Genomic DNA, 25732 nt, shown 5'->3' on the forward strand with positions numbered 1-25732 from the left:
TACTAGCAACAATGGAACACTTGCCCTTGTTTACATCCTTGTCCAGTCTCTATGACTAAATAATCCCATTGGAACAGACTTAAAACCAGTTGTAAAGTAAACGTAAATGTAAAATGACATCAGTTCAGCTGCTTTTAAAGCTTCAATAGTGTACACACATTGTGAGAAGTAATATCACTTGAATAACAGAATGGTACAGAAAGTAGCCTACTGTATATAACCTTAATAAGTATTACAGTTAAAATTAAAAATCTAGATCAATCAGATACCTGTACCCCTTACATGTATTATCTTAATGAAATACAAGAATACTTCTGAGTGTTTGATTTTGGAAGGGACAAATAATGTTTTTTATAAACTAAATATTAAGTAATTGACAAATAACTATTTTTATGCCAAAATTCTGGAATTGTGTTTATTTCTGGAAATTTCTAGAACTGTCTGGAATCTGGACACAAAGATGGAAGATGCCTCTAACGTGCCAGAAACTGCATTCAAACACCATTTTGGGTATACCCAAGTTTTAAAAAAGAGCAAACTAATAAATTGCCTTATTTAACACTGAATTTTGATCCATTTTACACAGCACATCACAACCCTGGTGTGGGAGGACCTCTGTGTTTTTTGGTTGTGGTCCAGCCGAGCTCTTAATCACAAGCTAATCGCTTTCAATTTTTTTTGTCCAAGGCTTTTTTAAATTTACCTTTAGCCTTTAAAAAGCTGAGGAGGGATTTGGAATTCATACCAAACTTGTACAGAATTTCTGATGATCGAATCTACCGGAGGTCAAGAGTGTTTGCTGAAATTTACCCAACTGGACCTCCGCAGGAGGAAAGCACACTTTTACCACTGGCGCTAAACATGACCCTGCTCAGCAAGAGGGTGTCAAGTCACCGCTGGTCATGAGACTCCAGGTGCTTCACAAGAGCTAAGCTGTAGATGATTTGCCAGCAGCTGTGTAATGTCTGAGCTTTTTGTTCCAGTTTTTCTGTGTCACCTTTTGTGCCACTTCAATTTCCAAATAAACTCCAGTCAAACCCTTAAAAAGTATGCAAAGGAACAAGTAATAGGTTTATTACTTGTTCCGCATGCTGACGCAGCTACCCACCTGAACTACTACCACCTTAAAAAGTATATTGGTAATGGTGGTCATACCTGTTCAGCATGAATTGATCACCTAATAATATTTATTGCTGTTATGTATTCTAATATTAGATAGTAAAAGGGGATCAAACCCTTAAAACAGATTAAAGGAGAGACCGCATAAACCAAACAACGTTTGATAGCAAGCACACTAGGAGTGCAAAGCAAGTCTTAACAAGCCGGGAGATCAATTAAAGGTCTCAATTAGCGCCAGCGATTACCAGCTCGGCTGGAATGAAAAACTAGATGCAGCAGCAGGCATCTCCCAGGGACAGAGCTGGGATCTGCTGATTCAGCATGCTGGGCCCAATGGGTAAGATCCATGCAAAGCTCCACCTTTTCATGTGAAACGATCCAAACCGTACCATTCTCGTGGACATTTCCTTTATTCTTTCTACAACATACTATATTGGGTTATTAAGTATCTTAATAAATGAGAGTTGCATTTGGACATTAGTTTTCGGGGCAGCCATTTTAATTTTTGAAAACTGTGGTTCTTGTAAGGTCTAAGCAGAAGACAAATTTGACATCATCGACTTACGTCATGCAGGGGGAAAGCAGAGTCATAGACACCGTTTGCTATCAAAGTGGTAATACCTAAAACAAATGAAGAGAACAGGCAGACAGGTAATACTGGAAGGAAAATGTAAGGTAAACAACAGTTGTCCTGATTTACAGCCCACACACAAGAGTTGGTATACTGATACAGAATCTTAAACACATTTAAATACTTTAGCCTGCAAAGTTTAATAGAGACACCATTGGTTTAAACAATCTTATAAGGTTGTGTCTTACAAAGGGTTCCAGAAACACATTTAAGGTGTTGAAAACCTGTCATATTCATTTAGGAGCTGCATAATAAAGAATGAACCATGTTAGCCCAGCTGGACGAAATTGAAAGTTATCGGTCATGCCGACAGGTACCTACAGTACACAACACATGTTCAGCATTGCCTTAAGAGCATTGCCATAGCATCGAGAAAGCAGATTGCATAAGGCTGGGTGTTTCGCTCTCCAACACTGAAGCTCATTAGGGAAGAGAGCACAGCCTCGCTCGCACTGGGGCCCCTGGTGGGTTATTAATTCCAGGTACTTCTTGGCAACCCCGCCCCTTTCTCGAGAAGCTTACCCGTACTCTGACATGTCCTGATGCAGGAGGTGCGCTTCAGTATTTCATACACCTGAAAACAAGAAGAACACACCATGAAGCCAGTTCCCAGAACGCGGTCCCTGGTGTAAGATGGCAATTACTGCAAAGGCTTTCGTTTCTATGTCCAACAAACACTTCATTATACTGTATTACGTGCTTTACAGGTCAGATTCTTCCCGGATACAATTCAATTAAAATTCGAACCTTCCGATTCAAATCTAGCTCGGAATCAGCAGACAATTTTAAGAATGACGAGATCGCTAATTACTGTATAAACCCACTCAGCAAGTGGGTGTCAAGTCACACTCAGTCACGAGACTCTGGGTGCTTCACAAGCGCTAAGCTGTAAATGATTTTGCCAGCACCTGTGTAATGACGTCAGGAGTGGGTTTGCTCCAGTTTTTCTGTGTCACCTTTCTGTGTTCCATGTCTCCTAGTGCCAAATAAACTCCAGCCAAACCTATAAAAAGTCTGTCGATTTAAATTGCCTTCAGAACATAAGCAGGGTTACAAATGAAAGGAGGCCAATCAAACCCATCCACCTCATTTGGTAGTAGCTAATTTACCTAAGGATAAATGCAGGATCTTTTATACCAATACTATTAAGAACAGAACATTGTCTTTCCACTGGCTGTGGTATTAGTGACTACCTGAGTAAAAAACGCATGTAGTGTATCAACTACTCCCCTTTCATTTTCTTGGGATTTCCCCCATTTTATCCCCAGTACTTGATCTGTAATATTTTATTCCTGTTGTAATACTCAAAGAAACTTTTATTTTAGCCTCCACTGCAGTGTTCCTTTTACTGTATATTTGAATATCTTAGCCTTCCCAAAAACCCTGGGTTTGTAATTCATCGTACACCTATTCTTTAACTAGATTTGTTTTTTAATCATTTTAAGTGCTTTTGACCCTTATATATCTTCCTAACAATACCGCTTTAAAAAAAAAAAATCTGTTCAGTGCTTCATTATGCTCCAGTTCTGTTATACCAGGCAGAGATGTTCGTGAACCTCCGGCAGTCTTTTCCGGAAAAGCAAAAGGGGTTTATATATTTACCAGCTGAATGGTTTTTTGAGAAGCAATACCGTATGAAGTAGATACAGTGATGATTCGTGAACATGTGTGGCAGACAATAATGAGCAGCCTGCAGTACAGAATAAATACAACATCTCATCTCAGAAGCAGAGTATTACGTACTGTAGCACTGCACATACAGTAATTACTGTACTTCAGTCATGTTTCAAACTACAGGTTTCCTGTGCCGGTGAAGTCTACCATACAGTATGTCGGGTATATTGCAAGGTAAGAGTGTGCTTGAAAAGACCTTATGCTCTTCTTGATACGTGTTTAATACATTGATATTCTATATAAAAGAAGTTTCAAAGAGGTGCCAATTAAGCAGTTCGCATCATCTATTACCACATGATGATTTCGGTCTCCGAGATCTACAGTAAGTGGGAGCATTGCTTTATTGGAGTGATAAAAAGATAAAATATTGAATTACATTGTAACCTACTTATTGTTTCTTTCCGGATTTCCTCTCAATTACAAGATAATTGTTTTGTTGCTACTTTATGATAACAGATCATACAACAAAAGAAGAGTATCAGGCATTGTAAAACACTGGAAAAATAAAGTCACTTCCAAGTCCATTAAAACAGTTAACTGCTGTGGATTATGATGATTTACAGTATATGGCAGTTACTGAGTCCTCTGGTTTTATCATTTTGATTAGCGTATGTCAATAATGCCATGATGATTTTAAAAAATGCTTTATACCTAAACATGGTACCATACGTTATGGTATCAATATCATCTTAAAGTCATGTACTGTATAACAGAAACTGTAGTAAGATTAAGCACTGAAATAAGTGATGGATGAGAAAAGCCTACAAACACTCTTAGTTGGGTGTTCACTGCATTTAGAAATGATCATAAGAGGCTCACTTGATTAAAAAATGTTTTTAAAATACAGGATAGTGCAAGTTACCCCTTTCTGTAATTGGTGAGTGCAGCAATTATTTTGCTGCATTACACTTCCCAGCAGTACAACATAGTGTATCCAGACTGGGGTTTCATAGGACTGAGGACTCTTTAGGTTGAAGGGGCTCAACAAGTAGGAAAATCCTACAGGAACACAGACATTCCTGAGGAACAGAAGTGGAGAAGCGTTGATTTAATGTAGTAGCAAAATCCCCCACAAAAATAATCACTGGACAAAAGACCGTGGTACTTTACATGTGCTGCCTTTAGTCAGACACCACATTTCAACTGCCATCTCTGAGATCTGCAGACCTGCCAGTTCTTAATTCACCGTACCGAAAGAGTCCCAGGAAATAACATATCCAAAACAGTCTTGTCTTACACCATGAGATCGGTTGTGCAATTCTGCCATGGAGCAAGCAGCTGGAGATCTACCAGGAATATTAAACATCCCCTGAAACTTCACGGTTTGCAGTTGCCTAAAAATTGTTTTTTCCATAAAGTACAGTATAGGCATCCCTCAATTTGCGAAGGCTAGCTGCTCCATGAAAACTAAATTCCAATAAGATTGCATGCATATTCCTCCAATTGGTTTCTGAATCCAAGAAATATCGCACAGTATTATTCTAAGTTACTTTTGTGTAGTATCAAAGCATTACAATGACAACAGCTTTACTTTTAATGTGAATTACAGACAATTAAAGCTTAGTTAACCTAACTGAACACTTTCCATATGATAAATCATATTTACCGTACATTGTCCAGTAGTTATGGTATTTAAAGCACAAACAAAACGTCCTAAACAAGCAATATTCATTATATAAATGTTTAATAAAACTTTACTTGTTAATGTAAAAAAAAAAGAATACAGTAAATTAAAGTAAATTATATTAAATTCATAACACGAACATCATGGAAGATGCAGGGAAGCCTGTATTTTGAAAAGTACAGTAAAGAGTATTTTGAAAGCGACTCGTTACAAAAACCTCAGGGGTTAGGACACAAACATGCACAGAGCTTTTGAGGGAGTGAACAAGCAGCCAGGAGTTGTGTAGTACTCCTAGACTGTAAGTTGCTTGTCACTTACTATTCGACTTCGTGTTGCATTGTCGAAGAATGTCTCCTTCTCGCTGATGTTGTACCTGTGCAAATGAAAAGCACATATAAGACAGGAGCCAACTGCTGAAATAATTTGCCACAAGAACCGGAAGGCTGTGGGTTCAAATTCCAGGTGGGAATGTTGTTGTTGTACCCAAGCGGAAGGAGAGATCTGAATGAAGGCCCACTACTGTGTATAGCGGAGCTAGTTTGGACACAGTGATGTCATCTTGTGTCCTTGTGGCTTGTGAATCCAGCTCTTTTAATCCAATAGAAATAGAAATATTGCTCACGACTTTGAGATGGTTTTGCCAATAAGCACTACTTTTTTGTGATCTGCATGCAGATCACGTGGGAACATTCCTGCACTGAAATGTCTTCTGCACAACCTGGATGAGTGAGTGAATAAGTACATCACAGCACATCAGTCAGTACAGAGACTAATGAGCAGGAAGGGCTACTTTACATCACAGTTCATTGGGATTCAAATGCGAGTTTGTGACAACGTGGCGACTTATAGTATATTTTTTCTAGAACATCAAATAATTTCTTTTGTTGAAAAAAAAAAAAAGATTTAATATCCAGTTCGGTGAAATGGGGATGGAAGTTCCCCTTTAATGGCATTCTTAAGGCATTCTTTTCCCCAACATCCTGTTTGCTGGTGACCTTGAAGGCTGGTGACGCAGACTTTGTTTGCATCTGCACATACTGTAGTGTGCTGTGTGTACTATTGTGACTCCACTCTCACTGTACAGCAGAAGGGAAATACCAGAGGTATGAACGTACCTAATTGTTTCCCATTTATATTAAACGCAGGAGGAAAAAACATTGAAAAATTGACATTCAGTAGAGATTCTCAAGGATTTATCATGCTGGAATATAAGGGATTTGATGGAACCATCAATACTCCATTAGGGTGTAGAGTAAAAATCCACTGGAGACCTCTTTGTCGAGCAGAAGAGTTTATTATATATTCAGCCGAAGAGAAGCACAAGAAAAGTTACAGCTGACCTTCTATACACTTACTTGATAAGGAAGACAAACAGCTTAAGTCTCAAAAAGAACTTCAATTGTACTTGATTTCTATGGGTTAAGCAAACTTCTACAACAACTGATCATAAGATGCCTACAATCGTAAGATGTCTATGTAACTGAGCTATGTCAGTGTTTTCTAAAAGCAGGTACTGTTACAATTAGTCTTCTACACATAGACAATTCTTTGGAATTCTTAAAACAAGAAAAATCCCTCAGTCTTGCACATCTGAATGATTCACTTAGTAGCAGAGTGGTTCACTTTTTAGTTTTAAGTTTTTGTATTTGCTGCACAAGGCAGGTATCTCTCTATTTTTGCACGTTAGGCGTTATATAGGATTCAGCTACTTGATAGTAGTCTAGGTTTTTTTGGGTTGATTAGGGCGTAGGCCTTTGAGACACCTTGTTTGTTAAATAGTGTAACTTGTATGTTTATGTTATGTGTTGTATAAGCAGTGTTGTGTCTGTTTAAATAAATATTTGTTTAATCCAGTGTACCTAATTTATTACTCTTTTCACCAGACCTATGCCCGAGAACAAAGAACTCGGGTACCTCTAATTATACTAACTGCTCTTGAATATTCTTGGCAAGATCTTTACATTTTGGGGGTTATGATTAATTGATTTCATTATTGATTAACCCCCTCAGCCTATTGCTGGTATTCTCTATTTGTGGCATATATTCCATGTAGACAAGGGATGACTTAATGGTCAACCCATTAACCAGGTTGGCTGTTGCCTTCAGCGATGCACCAACTCCAGCACGTGCATCATGTCCCTTCACACTTGTTTCTACAAGAATGTAGATACAGGTATATAATACAAGAATTACTTGTATTTTCAAGAACTCACTTGTATCTTTTTTTCTTACATCACAGTAACAGCTTAGAAATATTCTTTCAGTAGACGGATGTAGTCTACAGTACCACACCAGGGCCAGTTCATCACACACACACAAACAGAGACACAGAGACACACCAGGCTGGGATTTGAACCCAGGGCCCCAGCACTGCAAGGCGGCAATGCTGACCGCTGTGCCACCACACTTCTCAGTATAGTATACATGAACACCAAGAAAAGGCAAGAAGAGCACTGGCAATGAATGACAGTCCACGGCGATACTCACAGATGCAGCTTCTCCCGTGAGAATGAGTGCGAGATGTACTTGGTCTTTGTGTTGCTCTGAAGATGTGGCACTTTGGGCTGTAAAGGCTTGGTGATTGTGTCCCACGCGGAGTTCAATGTCGCCATAACCCCACCTTCTTCCTTCACTTCATAAACCTAAGAAAAGAAAGCAGCTGTGGTCAGGCCACTCCAAGAACACTGGGATTGCCCGCCTCCATTCTCCTTAGTAAGCGCTCGGGATTTAAAGGGCAGATAACGTAAACGATTAGAGTAGCTGAATCACTGGAGTGGCTGCTTCTATCTAGACACCTAGAAATAGGGCAGACAAGCAGTGCAGCCCTGATTGCTTCATTTTTGAATTAACTGTAGAATAGGACCAAATCAATACTCAAACACATCTTAGTCCTGGGCCATACACTCAAACCAAAATGATTTCAGCTCTGAAAACAGCACTGCTTGAAGTCACCCCAAACATGTATTAAACTGAGCTTTTTGTTCCCCCCAGATGAACGCTTGCAACATAACACTTCTTTTCTGGCGTGTCAAAAAAGCAAGGGGATAAATAGAAGCATTATGACAATAAATGAGACTGGCACATTGGAAGCACAGCAGCCGAGGTACTGTGCAGTAGACACCAATCCAAAAGCATAACAACAGGACACCTACAGCATAGTTCATTAAGAGCCCCTTTCAAGTTCAAGTTTATTGTCATTATACTCATATACAGGTACTGTATATGGTATAACGAAATGCTATTTAGCTAGCTCTCAGACTATAAGCAGTAAAAAAAAAAACAATACAATTGTATAATAAAAGAAAGACAGAGACAACAGGCAATGTGCAAAAACAACATCAGATGTGCAAAAACATACATCAACAGAATGAAATAAAGGATAGAAAATTATGGGGAGTGAGCTTTTTGACATGTGAGGTAGAGGTAGATTTCAATGTGTGTTTGAGTTTTTGGTAAGAAAGAAGGCACTCTGAGGTTCAGATCGTAGGTGAGAGAGGCTGGGAGTTGAATAGTTTGATAGTGCGGGGGTAAAAACTGTCTCTGAGTCTGGTAGTCCGGGCCCGAATGCTCCGGTACCATTTTCCAGATGGTAGAGGGTCAAACAGTCTGTAGCTGGGGTGTGTGGGGTCTTTGATGATACTTAGAGCTTTCCTTAAGTACCGTCTGTCATAAATGTCCCGTTTCAATTAGTTGAAAGCAAAAGATGAACATGAACGGAACGGAGGAAGAAAGATTACCCTACAGCTCGCACGACTCCATTTGGTATTCAGGAACGGGAATGGTTTTTAGAGTCGTTGTGCAGAACTCTAAACCGTTTCGGCGCGAGAAGAAAGGATAATGGAGGGAAACGCACCTTCTTGGTGGGCACCTTGATCTTAAGGAATTCTGCTTCGCGGCTCAGAACCAACCAGGGCGCGTGGAGTCGGACAAAACCTATGCCTTGGATTTTACTCTGTGAAAGCAAAGCAAAACAAACATATTGTGCATACATTTCAGACCTTAAAACATGGAAGTGCTTAGAAGCTATGAAGTAATAAGGGTTGTGGAAGACCGAGTCAAAATGTCAAGGCAGTTCGCTGTCTTCACAAGACCACTGGCTTAGGTACAAACTAAAGCCTGTGATTCCACACACCCATTCAACCAGAGAGAAATGAAGCAGATTGCAGGATGCCAAATGGCATCTTCCGGTCCTGTTTGTTTGACTTCTGACACTGCCCCTTTCCCTGTATGTTCCTTTGATATGTTAAAGTCTTGCCTACTTTTAATATATAAAAAGGAAAGTGTAACTTTAGTCCAGTGAGCATGTATGAGTACTAGGGGAAACCCTTCCTCTGAGATATGCTCCCCTTCAGCTGATTGAACTAAAGATCTCTGTTGACAATCTCTTAACCTGAGTGAAGACTGAGTTTTCTTCGACAGGGTCTAAATAACACATTTTTTATTTCAGGTGCAGGTTTATGCGAAACCAAAATACTGGCGTTCAAGTACCAGAACCAGGCTGAGTCCGTGCTTCCCTTGCCAACGGAGAGGACAGCGCGAGGTCAGGACTGCTGTGCGAAAGCCAATCACGGACTGGCACTGCCCATAGGACAATGGAATAATGGAATAAGGGGGAAGGCAGGGCAGAGCATATTGATGAGCAACGTGATGTGCATTTTGGGTAACCAAGGCAAAGAAAAACAAATTCATGACATACTGTACCTCTAGCAAAAGCAAGGTAGCTGCAAAAATACTGTCCACATTTAGTCATCATTTATATCACTTCTACAAAGATGGCAATATACTGTATCGTTCTGCTTGACTCAAGAGGTTTTCTCTATAACACAGTCTGGGTATACTTTCTCATGTGCAAACCTTTATTATTACTAAGGCAAAACAGTTTCCATAATACAGTATGTTTTGTCAGGATTTCCTGGCAATTTTCATTATACCGATAAGCAAAGTGAAACAACAATTGGTTGAACACTGGGAGATGCAAGATGTACCTGTACCTATTTTGCTGTGTCGCAGGTGTGACGTTGGCCACTAACAACCGTGTGACAGCACAACATGTTTTTCCAAACTGAAGTACACCTTCGACTGTGTTCTGCTACACACTGTTATTTAATCTTGCATATCTCAGAACAGTGAAGTCATTGTTTTGTTTTCCCCAGCACAAAAAGCCTCGAAGATGCAGGTCTCCATCTGCTTTCTTTAAACTGGAGGAAATTCCGTTTCCACTAACTTCAAACAGATGTACTTTATCAAACCAAGCAGCACACCTTATTTGAAAACGGGTACCCTAGAGTATTTTAAAATGTCCTCTTAAAAGGAACTAAAAAACAGAATTTAAGATGAAAGAGATCACTTCATAGGCCTAATTAATATTACAGGACATCTTTTTGTTTTTTCTCGTGTTGTATCAGGTGCCAGGTGTGGTAAAGGTTTAAGTGCCCTTGGGAATTCATATTTTCCAGGAAAGCAGAGCAGGTTTTCTCCCCAAGGATGGTTGCCAAAACCACAGTTGCCTGGAGACTCAAGTGACCTGCCCAGAATGATTCAGTGCATCTGTGTGATGGAAGGCCGGGCAGTTGTTTTGCGGTGTACTGTACATATTAATTGTATTGCTCTGTCTCAAATCACATTGGCAAACAAAAACAATTAGCATGCAATAAGGAAGAACATTAACCAGCCAACTTACAGCAGTAACAAACAACAAAGATATTATCCCAGGGCCTAACAGCCTGGGTGTAGGACTCGGAGAGCTACAGAGGCTTCTTCAACGGGTGGCTGGTATTTCTCTATCATATGTCATAGTTTAGATGAAGATAAGTTTCACCACTTTCTCCAGAAACGGCCTCAGTATAAACCATCTGGATTTCCGTCAGCAAGAAATTTGGCCAGTCTGAAAACATGGTTGTAGAAAAGTGACCAGTATAAAGTCTTGTAGGACACCCCCTTACATAGCCTTGAAGAATCTGCCTTTAATTACATTTTGTGATGGGATATAGACAATTGAGGTCACTGTGTCTCGATGGAAATTGTGGGAGACCTCTTGCATCCCATAACATTCAGTCTCCTGACAACGTCCAACATGTGATCCAAAAGTTGAAAAACCGCAAAGCTGGGACAAAGATTTGTTTCCATTCTCTGCTCCCTGAATGTCCATCCCTGAAGACAGGTTCAGCTGGAGCTGTGAGCTGAAGAATTCTGGGTATCTTCCCTGTGGCTCCGATATGTAACTGATGTTTGAAACCAAACCGTGACAAGGTCAAAAACAAAATTACTGCGTACAGTGGCTACTTTATAAATAGAATGTCTCAGAGATGTTCAGCTGTTCAAAAATGTGACACCTTCAACAGTTGCTCCTTCAAACAACAATTCTTTCAAATGAATTAACTGAGTCAGCTGAGAACAGATTCTCATTTACACTGGAGACGTGGCCAAGAAGCTCAGACCAGTATCATACAGAAGGTACAACGGAGAAAGAAAAGGACAAATCAGTAGAAATAACACAACACGATGGAACAGGGCTAACAGATGCAAGTGCACATGTGTGAAGCAGAAAAGAGTTAGTCATACAACCGAAACCCCCCTCAAATATGATGTTGGGGGGTTTCAGCTCACTCTGCGGACTGGGCGACAGGCATTTCAACTTGCCACAGTGGAAGATAAGAATAAGGTTAGGACTTGCTTTAAAGGCTTGGAAAAGCAACCTCATCGTATTAGTCAAGAAATGTGCTTTCCAAGTTTGTGGATTAGTTTAAACACATGATTCGTCTTGGATGCAGAGAGAAGCGACCACATCAAGAATAAAGGTCAAAATGATGAGTGCTGGGCTCAAAATGCAAATCTAATAGAAGAAAGAATTCACATTATCCAAGTGCAGTTTTAGAAGTTTTCTACATTGCTATAGTCCCCACAGTACAAGACGGTGAACACGGACAACTAAACGAGCGTGCCTGGAGGAAAGTGTAAATCAAGATCTGTTGCTTAAAGCTGGAACAGCTTTGAATTTCATCTTTGCTGCTCCATGCCGTCTCCAAGACTACATATCTAACTGGGTTAATAAGCTTATTTACTGAAATGACATACAGTACTTGCATCAGGCGCTCATAATCAGTCATAATCATGAAGGCAGTCACAAACCTTTAAAGTAAAGGCAAGCTATTCCAAGTGTTTGTAGTTCTGCAAGTCCAAAATTCCAAATGCAAACCTATATGAATACACTGAAATAATAAGTAAATCAGAGGTAAAATGTAATTCCATAAGCGTGGCTAGATCCATTCTTCCACTTGCTGAAAACATAAAAATTACTCCAACCTCGGGTCAAAGTTTGCAGTTTTAAATTCACTTTCGCCCGTGCTAGAATGAATGATCCCAATTATCAGGGCTTCATCCATCAGTAAATGTTGTTTCATCGGAATGCGACCTTTGGAAAAGCTGCCTATGTTGAAGATGCAGCAGCAGCAGCTCTGGAAGTTTTCAGTGTTTTAGAGGAGTTTCTATCAGCATAAATCAGAACAGTAAATCAGTAAGTAAAGACAAAAAGAGAAAAGAAAAGAGACTTAACTGTACTAATGAGAACTGACACTTTACAGAGTTAGTCTGACCTAGATTGGGTACTACATGTACAGTAGGAGATTTTTATGTTTTTTTGTAGTATTTATTAGGTTTTTCTAGGTATGCCATGGACTGATAATGCTAGCTCCTTCCTGTGCATTATCCCTGATTAAACATTAATTAGCCCTGCAGCTAATGAGTGATTCTGACTGTACATCTCCACCCGATTTGAAACTATTGGCTTAATGGACGGTGCATACAAAAGGAAATCATATTAATGGTGTACTGAGGCGTTTTGAAGTCTGCACTTGAGGTCTAGTGCACTGAAGTCACCGTGGCTGAAGTATTGTACTAAAGTATATAACAGCAAGTGACTTTCACCACAGTCACAGTCTCATTAAACACAGAGATGGTACAGTGTCCTCTCAAGAGAAAGAACAGCGATAATTAACATACATCATACCTTTCCCGTAAACAGGTGGTGAAAATGTACTTTGACTATTTTCAGAGAAAGGGAAAATGTGTAGATGGTCAGCCTGCATGCCAGTTATGTAAAGGAAAAATATACATATATTAAATGTATAAATGAAAGGTGAGCGAAATAAGCCATTTTCACCTTTTCTGCATAAGAGCATTCGAGTGGTCCTTACCATTTAGGAGACAGGGTACAACAAACATGATTTGAACAGAGGACTGCAGCTACCCTTGTGCTGTTTTAGTTAAAACACAATAACGGGCAACCTTTAGAGAACAACAAATCCCACACTTCGTGATCTCCATCTTCCTCTTCAAGTAAAAGTCCATTATCTGTAATAATCCCAGTAACACAAAACACGCTCCAGGGCGTATCCTGTCTTGTGCCTGCACTATTCTCTGATACACGCGCACAAGGACAAAATAAAATCCACAAAGCACATACAGTAGTTCCTCCACACGTTAACACATTTAATAAGCTAGTACACTAGGTATGTAAAAGAAACAGGTGCAGTATGGACTGAATTGTTAACCAAAAGCACAATACAAAGCTTCCTCTTTGTTATTCCATATTGTATGTTAGATATTCATGTGGGACAGTAACTTTATAACATCTATTCTGTGCATCGGAGAAAAGAATCTGGTAATATAAACTACCATTACGTCATGGTATTGCACAGTTTGATCATCCCTGCTTACAAAAGCAGGGCCAGTACTGAGTTAGATAACACAAATGCTATATATACAGCACAAACACACACATTAATAAAACAAGAATTTGTTTTCAGTTTTCAAGGGATTATACTGTATTTTACAAACTAGCCTTTAGCAATATAAAAACTACTTCATTATAACACCTTAAGAACAAATGGCAGTTTACAAATAAGGGCATTCATCCCTGCTTTTATTTAGTAGCTAATTGATCCAGGGATCATATGCAGTCATTTCTTGAAAGAAACTAGAATATTGGCCATGATGTCTTTGAGGATTTTGAAAACAAGATCCTAATTAAGGTTAACAGGGTCAGTCCATGAAGCCCGTTTGTGCAGGATATTCCATTATTTTTTGTATTGTGCCAACCAAAATTGTACACTGTCACAAATGAGGTCTAATGAACAATGTACAATTTCTGCATGCCATCCTTTGATTACGGGACAGCCCCATGGCACTGTGGTAAGCATTGCTACCACAGCGCTTGGGTCCTGGGACTAATTCCTGGGGTACATGTTCTCCCCATGTTCGTGTGGGTTTTGTCCAAGTGCTTTGGGTTTTTCCTACAGTCCAAAGCCGTTCCAGTAAGTTAATTAGCTTCTGGGAAAACTGGCCCTGGTGGGAGTGTGTGCGTGTCTATCTACCCTGTGATGGACTGGCGTCCTGTCCAAGGTGTACCCTGCCTTGTGCCCATTGCTTGCCGAGATGGGTTCCAGCTTCCCCACAACACAGTATTGGATAAAACAGTTAGAAGACATTATATATATATACACACATCTTTATGTAATAATTCCTTTCACTAATATAGTGCTTTTCTGGAGACTCCACTCAAAGTGCTTTACAGGTCATGGGGAATCCCACTACCACCACCAGTGTGCAGCCCCACCTGGATGATGTGACAGCAGCCATAGTGACCTTGTTCATTTGCAGGCAGAAAAGCAGAAAGTAGCAACACAATGTTTTGGCTACTGAGCTTTCTTCAGGTATTTCAACAGCAGAAACACTGCATTTCTTCTTTCTACTTTTTAATTAAGTAAGTAGTCTCTATAATACTCAGTATTGCATATTCAATATTATAGTTTGATATTTTGTTACTTTCATGAAATGTCCTGCATTTGTCCACATTAAATGTCACCTGCCGGCGTTTCGATGGTCTTGATGATATAGAGTACATTTGGAAGAGCCGTCCTAATAGTACACATCCCTGTGATACTCCACGAATTACAATTATATTACAATGACTGCAATCATGCACACCTGCACTCAGTTTTCTATTTCCATTAACACATTCTTAATCCTAAATGGCAAGTCTGCAATTTCATCAAATCTTTACATCAAAAGCATTGTAAAAATCTACATCTACAGTGCCATATCATATACTCTGTTTGTATCCATTATTGCTGTTGCTTGTTCAAAGTTAAGCAAGAGCTACAGTACAGCACCTCTTCTTAATCCATGATGACGAACAACAGGAATTCTACTGTACTTCCATACAGATAACCCTCTAGTTTACGTCTGATTTTAAGGGTGTAGATACAAAGAACACTTAAAAAAAACATATCCTGCTTCCAAAAATGAACCTGTTTTCATGCTCATGAAATCAAATATATTTGCTTTTAAAACTGTACCAGCAAGCATAAAGCTTTGCATGTTTGTGCTTCTGTGATGGTGCGATTTGGGGACAAAGCTCTGTTGGTTTTGTATCAGATTTTCACTCAAGCTTTCAAATAAAGGGTGTACTACTGTATATGCACTGGAAATAATAAATGTCATCAGCATTTATGCATTCCCAGAATCTGTGCTGTCATCTGGGACTGACAATTTCGTATTGTTCCTTCCATCTTTGTCATTTTAACTGTGTGCGTGACGCAGTAAAAGGTTTGTGCATTATACAAATGTTTGAATTGGCTTGAGAAGAGAATGGCTTGAATCCATTCAATAAATATATAGTAAGAACTCCACTGAGTGCTGTTTGCTCATGCTTAAAGTGACGCCTTAATTCATATGGGATATGCGTCTTCTTATTCTGTATTCCAATGGCAAAACTGGACAAATCGGCAATATGGTTTTTTGTGCTCTAGAAGGTAAGACATCATACAACGTGAATAAATAAAATCTCCAAAATGCTGGTATCCGAACATTGAAATCCTTGTGCCCTTAAGGGATTTTTACTCAGCCATCCCTGGATTAGTGAAATATAGGATTGTGGGAAATCATAGGTGTACATAAAAGCCTTCATAAACACCTGACTTCCTGCTCCCAACTTGAATTTTGACTTTTGTCCCAGGGTTCCTGCATGACGTCCCCCACTTTATCATGACTGTTCAATTGTAAAAAGATGGCAATAACAAGTTAGTTGGCAATAGTAAACAGCAACAATATACTTCTTGTTGTATGGAGTCATCTGCTTCAGCAATTTGATTGGTTTCACATTTTATCCCTTTAACATGTTCTCCAGAAAGAAAAAAAAATATGTTATGGCATACTATCTTCCTTTCTTTGCGACTACCTAAGCATAGTACATCATTGAAAACGTCTACAATTTTTTTTATTTTTGTTTGCTTCTATAATTTCTAGGACTGTATCCCCAAGACACTTTACCTTGAGGGTTATTTGCTTTTGCAATATTGAAATAAACCCTTCATATGAGTTTTTGCTCTCATAGCCGTGCTGTACTTGCTTCTGTATTTCTTCTTTCTCTCCTGGCTTTTTGTTGCCGAGTAGACAATATGGTCTGCCTCATCCTTGTTTCTTTTGAACTCTGTCAAGCTTTTCTTTCTCTATTGTTCTATAATAGAGCATTTTCAAAGGCTTTGATAAATGTACCACTGGCATGATTTTTTCTGGATTGTCCGCTACTACCCTTCAAAGTGTGCAAACACAAATCCATCCACATTTCTAACTGCTTCTTCCAATTCTGGGAGCCAGAGCCTATCCCGACAATCAACGGGCACAAAGCAGGGTACACTCTGGATAGGATGCCAGCCCATCAGAGTGCAAACATATGCACACACTCGGGGCCAATTTTCCCAGAAGCGAACTAACCTACAGTACCAGCATATCTTTGCTGGGGTCTTTGGAGCACACGGAGGAAACCTGCATGAACATGGGAAGAACATATGAACTTCACACGGGTAACACCCCAGGAACTCAACCCAGGGCCCCAATACTATTGCGCCACTGTGCCACCCCCCAACAGGCAAACATTTTCTACAACTGATTTTATTTACCCCAGCATGTTTTTTTTTTTCTTTTTTAGGCTCGTTCTTATTCACTTGAAGTATGTCTTTTTAAAATTCTAAACCGTGATCAAAAACGATCATGGTTTGATCAAATGGTTCCAGTGTTATTTCCTCTGTTTGGGTCATTGAGTCAGTGCAGATCACTGCAAACATGTTCCCAGAGCTGGATCCTTAACAAGCCAGGTAAGAAAGCAGACATGCACCAGCCTTATTCAGACAGAAAACGTAATTTTCCCCAATAATGGGACGTCATCATCCCTGTATGCAGATTTGATTGCACTTTATGCTATACACTCCTGCCGTGTTCTCCAGTTTGTTCCTTAAAGATTCAGGAGCAATTCTATGGTCTATTTCAAATGTACGCAGTCTTAAATTGCTTTAAATTGATTTTTATCCCCATCACCTCACCAGTCTTGCCTGCCTCTAAAAGAGAAAGGAAATGGTGGACTAGACTTTAGGAAGAGAAAAAACTGCATATCCTCATTTATTTTCAAGACTTTCCTCGATTAATTAACCACGATCCCCTTGGTGGATCACACATTAAATGCATAGCAAATCACTCCAGAGAGAGCCTATTGCATTTTTGCATGTATGGGAAACTTTACACATCCACTGATACTGTACTTTATTTCTCATTGATCTACCCATTGCTGAATCTTACCTACAGTAGATTGCCTTGTGTTGCACTAGATGGTTTTGATTAAGGTCTCTAGATTCTGTGTATTGAAGAAGTCTAACGAGTTGCACATTTGTAAACTGAATTAAAGGAAAAAGCCCCCCCCCCCAATATCCAAAGCTACAGTATATTGTACAAGTATGTGCTGATGCCGTGGCACAAGGTAATTATGAGAGCCAGTGTTACTACAAGACAATCAGTCAATGATCTGGAAGGAGGTTGACCCCAGTAAATAAGAGATGGAAACTTGCAACTCTAAGAGATGATCAGGTTCCAGCACCGCTACAGGTCACTTAATTACAGGACAGAGTTCAAGAAGGCAATGGTTGGGATACAAAGTGAGGATTTTAGAGAAGCACACTATACGCAGTGCAGTGGCTCTGTGGCTCAGGATCTGTGCCTGTGGCTGGAAGGTTCCTGGTTCGTATCCCACGGCCGGCAGAGGAATCCTACTCCGTTGGGCCCCTGAGCAAGGTCCTTCACCCCAGCTGCTCCAGGGGCGCCGTATAAATGGCCGACCCTGCGCTCTGACCCCCAGCTTCTCTCCCTGTCTGTGTGTCTCATGGAGAGCAAGCTGGGGTCTGCGAAAAGACAATTTCCCTAATACAAGAAATTGTATCTGGCGAATAAAGTGATGTTATTTAATCTAATCTACTGTATACAGGAATGAGGCCGAGGTTACGTGCAGTGAACTGAGAAAAGAGCACTACAGCCGCTAGAAAATGAATGGGCATATTTTGTTTTGTTTTTGAAACCAAAGTACTTCAGGTTTTGGAAAGAATGGCCTAAAAGGTTTAATAGATAATTATATTAAGAAATAAAATCAAAGGCAGAAAGCTCTCTAAAGACTGTGTACGAGTCCAAAGTTCAAAGATGGAAAAGTGTATACAGAGCGGTCGAATTGCCATGAGGGAAGACTATTGCAGCAGAGTCCAAAAATAACAAAAAATAATAAAAAACAGTGAAGCTATTTTTCCTGAAGTTCTTTCTAAAAGCCGGCATAGTCTATGTGATTAGTTAATTAATAAAGATACAGTAAACATGCGAAATGAATATTTCACACTGGTTTTTCCAGTAGAAGACATCGATAACAACCCATGTTGTAGATCAAGCTTCATCCATATTGGTTAACTTTAAAATACAGTAACTTCCTAGCAGTGCTCCATAGCGTTTTCCAGTCATAATCAAGGAAATAAAGGATTCCTAGACCCCTGGCTAGGCTATTTCAGATCTCACATAGAATGGGAGGACTATCTATAGATTGGAGAAATGAAATGTCATACAATTCATCCATTTTCTAACAACTTTGTCCAATTTAATGGCAAGGCAGGGTACTCCCTGGTGTCCCTGGACAGGACACCAGTCCATCGCTGGACACACAGGCAAAGACACAAACACTCACACCAGGGCCAATATTCTCAGCAGCCAATTAATCAACCAGTATGTCTCTGGACTAAGGGAGGAAATCAGAGCTTTTGAGGACATATCCCAGAAACTGAACCCAGGGCCCTAGCGCTGCAAGGCAGCACTGCTAACCACTGCACCACCCTAAACCCAGATGAACAAATTAATCGAACTTATCTTACAGGTAATGAGCGAAATTAGGAGGACACTGAATAAGAGCGACATTTTAACAGATGGCCAACATGAATTCAGAAAGGGGAAGGTCCTGTTGAATTAGCATGCACAGATTCTATGGACAGGCAACAAGCATATTGGATAAAACTGAAACCATGGAACATGATATACTGTATATGACGAGTTTTAGAAAGCCTTGAATATGATCCCTTTTAAAAGGCAGATCAAAACAAATTCAAAGTCATAAGAACCCAAGGCAATGTTTGCACATGGATTGAGAGCTAGTTCATAAAACAACACCAGCACGCCATCTGAAGTGGTCGGATACAGAGCAAATGAAATTTACCACTGATATTAGCAGAAGAAACATACACTTCACATACAATACTGTAGGGTTGATTCAGGGCTACACATGAAAGGGATGCATTATTCTATGCATCATGACGATGTGCAGAAGAAGTAGCAATGCAAACATAATAAATTGTGTAATAGTAAAAAGTACTAAATTTAAATCCAGGGCAGTTTAACAATGCACTAGTAATGCCTCCCTTTATGATCTGTAATGGGCACTGTACCACAAAATGGATATCATACTGTAGCTTTAGAATTAGTTGAAAAGGGAGTAATCTTGATCTCAGAGGATTGTAATAGAGACAGGATAAGGGGGATTAAGTTCCTTCAATCCAGAACAAAGAAGATTGAAACGCGATTTGACTCAAATATATACAGTATGATCCTAAGGGGTGCTGGAGAAATTTTCCTGCTTCCCCTTAAAAGACAGTCAGGAGTCATCTCGGAAGTTAAAAGAAGTTTTTATTTCATGTGCCCAGAAGCAAAATGCACAGAGATGCTTGGGGTATTTTACCTCAAAGTGATTCAATTAGAACAGTCCTTAAAGATTTTTTCCGTTATCCATCACGCTACCCTGTACTTATCAGATTAGTGGCATTCCAGAATCACACTGATCTTCATCTTCCCCATTAGCCAAAGAACAAACTTCTTTTAACACCATTGGTTACTTGGTTTTGCAGCACGTGTTCCTAGAATTATAGATATAATTATAGAACAGTCTAGAATTATACAGTAGCCCTTGTGTCCAGCATTCTTCCAATCCAGTTCAAACCAGTTCTGAATGTCCACCTTATAAAAGACTGCAGCTTCAGCAGAAAAAGTACGTTCAAAGTTCACAGAGACCTCCCTCAACAGGGGTATAGAAAGAGCCAACGCAGGGGACTATTACACCCTCACAGTCAAACAAGGACATGCGATCGCAGTTGGAAAGCAAAAGGGAAATCGTTCATGAGGGAGAAGAAGAAGCTCTTCTTTAGACAGAGTGGCGAGGGTCTTTGGACAAGCTTCCTTTTCATGTGGCTAAGACCCAAACTCTGGGAACATTTGAGACAATTTTTAGAGTCACTTTAGTAGAAACTACTACTTTAGCAGTAGTTTCTACCACTCAAGCAACTAAACTACCATACGAAGAAGACGGGCTGCAAGGCCTTCCACTGTCTGCAAGCTTTCTTACAGTATGTTCCATGTTCCAGCCAATTCAAAATGCCAGCATTTTACATTTTCATGAAAAAAATGTTTAAAATCTAAAGCTCTTCTGGAAGGAGGCTTTCAGAAAGCAAATCATTTCACGTATCGAACTGTATTGCAGTTTATACAGACATACTGTGCAACTGTGGCACACACCTGAGAAAAAACATTCTCTGCAAGAAAGGAAATGTAAAACGGGTTCAATATATTTCCAACACTTCATACGAAACTTTGAGAATGTTACAGTGCAGATTAGAAACGATTAAGAAGACTGCTTTACAATCAATATTTCATTTTCCCTTGATTTTTTTTTTAGGGTGGTATTTGAAAAACCTTTGAGGTGGTAGGATTAATAAGAAACACCATGCTTTTCTAGAGCTCTTTACTCCAGATGCTTTACATTAGAGTCCTTATAGTCTTGACTGTCACGACTGAGTTACTTAAAGACATTTTTTTGAAAAATCACTTAAACTACAGTAAGTTAATTTAGTGTTAGTACCGTACATGAGAGGGAGTTACCAACTAGGGAAACAATTATGTATTGTTTCAAAAAACATTTCATCTTAAACTGATTGGCTATGCGTTTGCAGTAAACCTGAAAACTGCAGTTCCACTTAAAAAAGAGGAGTCTCACTGCTTCCATGTGTCCAGGTGAGAACTGAAAAATGTCCTACAGGAATTTTTTTTTATTCTAAGTTATGTGCTACAGTTGTACAGTATGTGTGTATAAAATGCAATAGAATTCTATAATAAAATTCCATGCAGCAGATGTACTGGCTTCTGTTTAGCAGAAAAAAACACATCTATTCACACAGGTTATCCAGATTCAGCTCCACTCTTCGTTATACAGAACGAATGTCCTTACGTATGACTGTGCTGGCAACATGCATCTACTACATCAACTGTGGCTCCTGAATTTTACTAACAGTGAGGGAGGGCGGTCATGGAAACTGATAACCGCATCTAAGCCACGCAAGCCCTACAACACCCTCACTCTGGAACAAACAAAGGTAAAGCACATAAAATCCATGAAGAAGAACTGGGAGACAGATTCCAATTACTGTAGCATTCACAGCTCAGCAGGGACAAGCAATTAGCCTCCCCTCTCTAGGCTAAAAGAAAGTGTGACAATCCAGAACAACATCAAGGTAGCACTTATGACATTTTGAGAATTCCCAAAGAGAGTCACTTTGTTGCTAGGTTTTTGGCAAAAATATTATGCTCTGAAGACACTCATTACTCAAGTATGGCGGCGGGTCCGTTATGTTTTTTGTATGGTTTTAATTATATTATTATAGTATATACCGTACGTTTTACTCCAAGGGATCCTGCTGCCCCCGGTAAGATTAGGGGAATCAATCATGTACCAGGACATTTTGGCCAAAAACCTAGATTCCTCTGCCAACAAGCTCAAGCTCAACCATAAATGGACATTCTGGCATGATGGGGGATCTCAAGCATGACAGTGACGCCTATACAGTACAGTACATCCACGTTGACAAAGAAGTGGTTAACGGCACACACAATAAATATTCTTGAGTGGCCATTTCATTCTCCAGACCTCCATCCAAGCAAACGCTTGAGGTGGGAAGGCGGCAGCTCACAAACACAACCCAAAGGGTATGAAGGACCTAGCGGACATCTGCCTGGAGGAATGGTTAAAAATACTCCCTCCAAACTGCCTCACAGCACAGCACAGCACAGCACAGCACAGCACAGCACAGCACAGCACAGCAGGACTGTTGTCAGTGTAATCCCTGCCAGAGAGGCATTTACAAAATACTAACTACAGGGGTTTGAATAAATATGACCCTAATAATAATAATAAAATAATAATAAGGACAGGAGAGCAGGGTGATGAAGCCAGTTCAGAGATGGGGATTAGGAGGCCATGACTGGTAAAGGCCTGGGGAAGTTTGGCCAGGTTTACTAGGGTTAACACCCTACTCTTTTCAAGAAACACCCTGGGATTTTTAATGACCAGAGAGAGTCTGTGGGTTGCCAGTGGTGAGTTTCAGGGTGATATTACAGACAGTAGCCACTGGCATCTACACAGGAACCCCATGAAACAAAGCCCTGACTGCATCAGCAGCAGATCTCCAAGCCTCCATCATCCCTCTACTGACATCATGGATCCCAACAGTCAAAAAAAAAAAGTCCAGTATAAAAATGGAAATGGGAACGAATGTGGAGGCTTCCCAAGCCACACCTGCAGCTTGTGATATCTCATGTTGTCGAAGACCCTTTAAGCCAATGTCCACTTGGAATTATACCCCTTAAACATTGTTATATCTCTGCAGCAGAACATAACAGGAGCCTGGTTCAGGTCTTAAATTAAAGCTAATCCCCTTGGCTTTGAATGTGAACAATCAAATGTCTTGTATTTCTTAATGTGTCCACTCAGCAGACAAACATATGAAAAAAAAAACCCAAAAACAGCAGGCGGAAATTTTGCTTTGGTCTTTAGAGGTCAGAATTTTCAATTCTAGGCCTGTCAGGTATCTGGAAATGGATTTAAAAACCTTGTTGTAGGCGTCTACTAGCTTTAATAAAAATCTGGGACAAATTGATCAATTTGAAACAATTCTACATCATGTTTTGTGAAGACTAGACCTGGAATGAAATTTCTCGCATATAAAAAATTAAACAAAAAAATATTGAAAGCAATAACAATAAAAAAACATTGCAATTGCTATAAAAACCTTTAGACACTGGTAGAGAGCCCTTTTCTGCTGTTAGGCATTGGAAAAAAAAACTCAGAGTTGCCTTCTGGTGCGAAAAAAAGGACCACTGATAAGAAACTGATTGCTTACTCCTTCTGAGTCAATGATTGACAGCTAGAAGGCAGGTGAAATGCAGCCTGGGGCTTCTAGAGGAAGTCTCACCCCCTAAGGGCTCTGAATGGTTGAAAATACAATGAATGACTGCGTTTTTTACCAATCAGATCGCCAAATGGGAACGTGAAAATGCTGAATAGTAGGGGATCCTGTGTCAAGCTCTTAGGAGCACCAGACTTAATAAACCTGACATCAGAACAAGTCCCACTTCAAACCCCCGAGAGAGACAAAGCATCTGTGATCAGTAAGACTCAAACCATTTAAGAGCCATGTCAAAAATCCAAACACTGGGAATTTCTCAAGAGGGAACAGGAGACACCCCAGTTTAGAACAGTGGACAAACAGTCCACAGGCACTAGAACTATCCACTTCAGAAGCTAAACATCAATAAAAGAGTAAGAGACTCATTTAAGTGGACCGCTCATTGGTTAGTATTTTTGGAGGCAGAATTTGTATTGTCCCAGGAAATGGCATCATCTACAACACACCATTTCCAGATTGCTGAATGTGCAAATGTGAAGCCTGCAACAAAATGGCATAAAGACAATCTCTTGATTGTGTTCCTGAGGTCAGACAAATCATGCACTGGGTGAAAAAATACCCCCCGCACACAGACCAGGGATGCACCAATGCATTAAAGGCTTCATAAGATAACAAGTCATAGCAAATCTGAAGCATTGATTCTAAAATTCAACATTTTATTAAAATAAGATTCCAGTAAAAGAATAGACTCCAATGACCTTTTACATAGCGAGATGATATTTAATTCGTTACTCTTGCACTGTAACAGTTCTACTGCAGCACGGAAAGACATTCCAGTGGAAAAACACACTCCTTCATCAAAACACCAGCTCCCTCTTTAACACCCTTCATTGCACCTGTCCAGGAGTTACATCTCATAAAGATCCATAAGAGACCAGAGGCAGTCAAGCCCATGCTCTGTAACTGGGAAAAAGAGTGGTTTTACATTAATACCACGACAGGAGACAAGCAAATGGCCAGCTCTATTTTGTCTTGGGCTTTTGTCGCTCCTGTACACCTCTGCAATCAAACTTCACATGCCGATAAATAATTGAACAGCACTTTTGCTGACACAGTAATCCGATCCACCTGCATTTTGTCAGGGTCCCATAGATTTGAACCAAAATAGCCAAGTTATGCAGCTGGGGAACCGATCACCTGCACAAAGACAAAACGGAGGCTGTTTGAGGAAGAAGGGGTGATTGCTCAGGTAATTAGCTCTTGCCCACAAGTGTGGAAAATGAATGGAGAAAGCACAAAAGCTTGAGCAGTGAAATTTAATCCGGGCTTTTAATATTTATTCAGCGGTAGCACACACGGTCATGATGTGCACATTTATTTCCCTAGTGGTCCTGCATAAGTACAGAATTATGAATCACGCGGTGATTGCACACGTATATTTCAGTAAGGCATCACAAAAAACGGCTCGTCTCAAAGTCGGTCAACTTTTCATTTCAATATTCGTATTTTCCGTTTTGTGCAACGGGTAACCAAAATGCACTGAAACCATAACAGAAACACACCATAGAAGTAAAAGCATCAAGAGCCATTACTGTACATCGGAAGGCAAATGTGTAGCACGTACTGTAGCACAGAGAATAAACCAAATCTGACTTAAATAAGATTTCACCTAATTGTAACCTTTGTCAGAGTCAGAATCAATGTAACACAAGGAAAGTCTTTTTAGATAGGCTCATATTATTTTATAAATTGATGTAACCTAATTTTATTTCTTATTTTAAAGTTAGTTTTTTTAATATTCAGATTTTAGTATGGGTTTCTGAAACTTACAAGTTTGCCTATAAAAAAAACAAACTTAATTGACTTGTTTACTGTATATCTTTCTATAATAGGCTCATTTATTTAGACTCATCCTAAAGATTTATTCAGTTTTATAATGCAATTCCTATAACTACACAAGATTTCCATAACCTCAACCACGACTTCCAGTACCAGAGAAAAAGAAGGCTTTGTTTTTGATGTACAGGATCAATAGTTCAACAAGTTCAAATCCAATTTAATCAGCAAGATAAAATTTACGTAGGTCTGTTTTCCCTGTAGGCT

General features: G+C 39.7%; 1 protein-coding gene across 1 annotated transcript in view; it reads right to left on the minus strand.

Moving 5' to 3' along the window:
• The window catches only part of ano2b (anoctamin 2b), a 121886-nt gene that overhangs the window by 85100 nt on the left and 11054 nt on the right, over window positions 1-25732 (minus strand). The window contains exons 4-8 of the mRNA XM_088923468.1: window positions 8902-9000; window positions 7536-7690; window positions 5367-5421; window positions 2273-2324; window positions 1685-1740 (exon numbers count right to left, since the gene is read on the minus strand). Coding sequence (XP_088779594.1) covers window positions 1685-1740; window positions 2273-2324; window positions 5367-5421; window positions 7536-7690; window positions 8902-9000 — 417 coding nt within the window. The remainder of the gene's footprint in view (window positions 1-1684; window positions 1741-2272; window positions 2325-5366; window positions 5422-7535; window positions 7691-8901; window positions 9001-25732) is intronic.

Source organism: Atractosteus spatula, chromosome 8 (genome assembly GCF_055471065.1).
Source record: "Atractosteus spatula isolate fAtrSpa1 chromosome 8, fAtrSpa1.hap1, whole genome shotgun sequence".
In the NCBI taxonomy this organism is placed as follows: Eukaryota; Metazoa; Chordata; class Actinopteri; order Semionotiformes; family Lepisosteidae; genus Atractosteus; species Atractosteus spatula.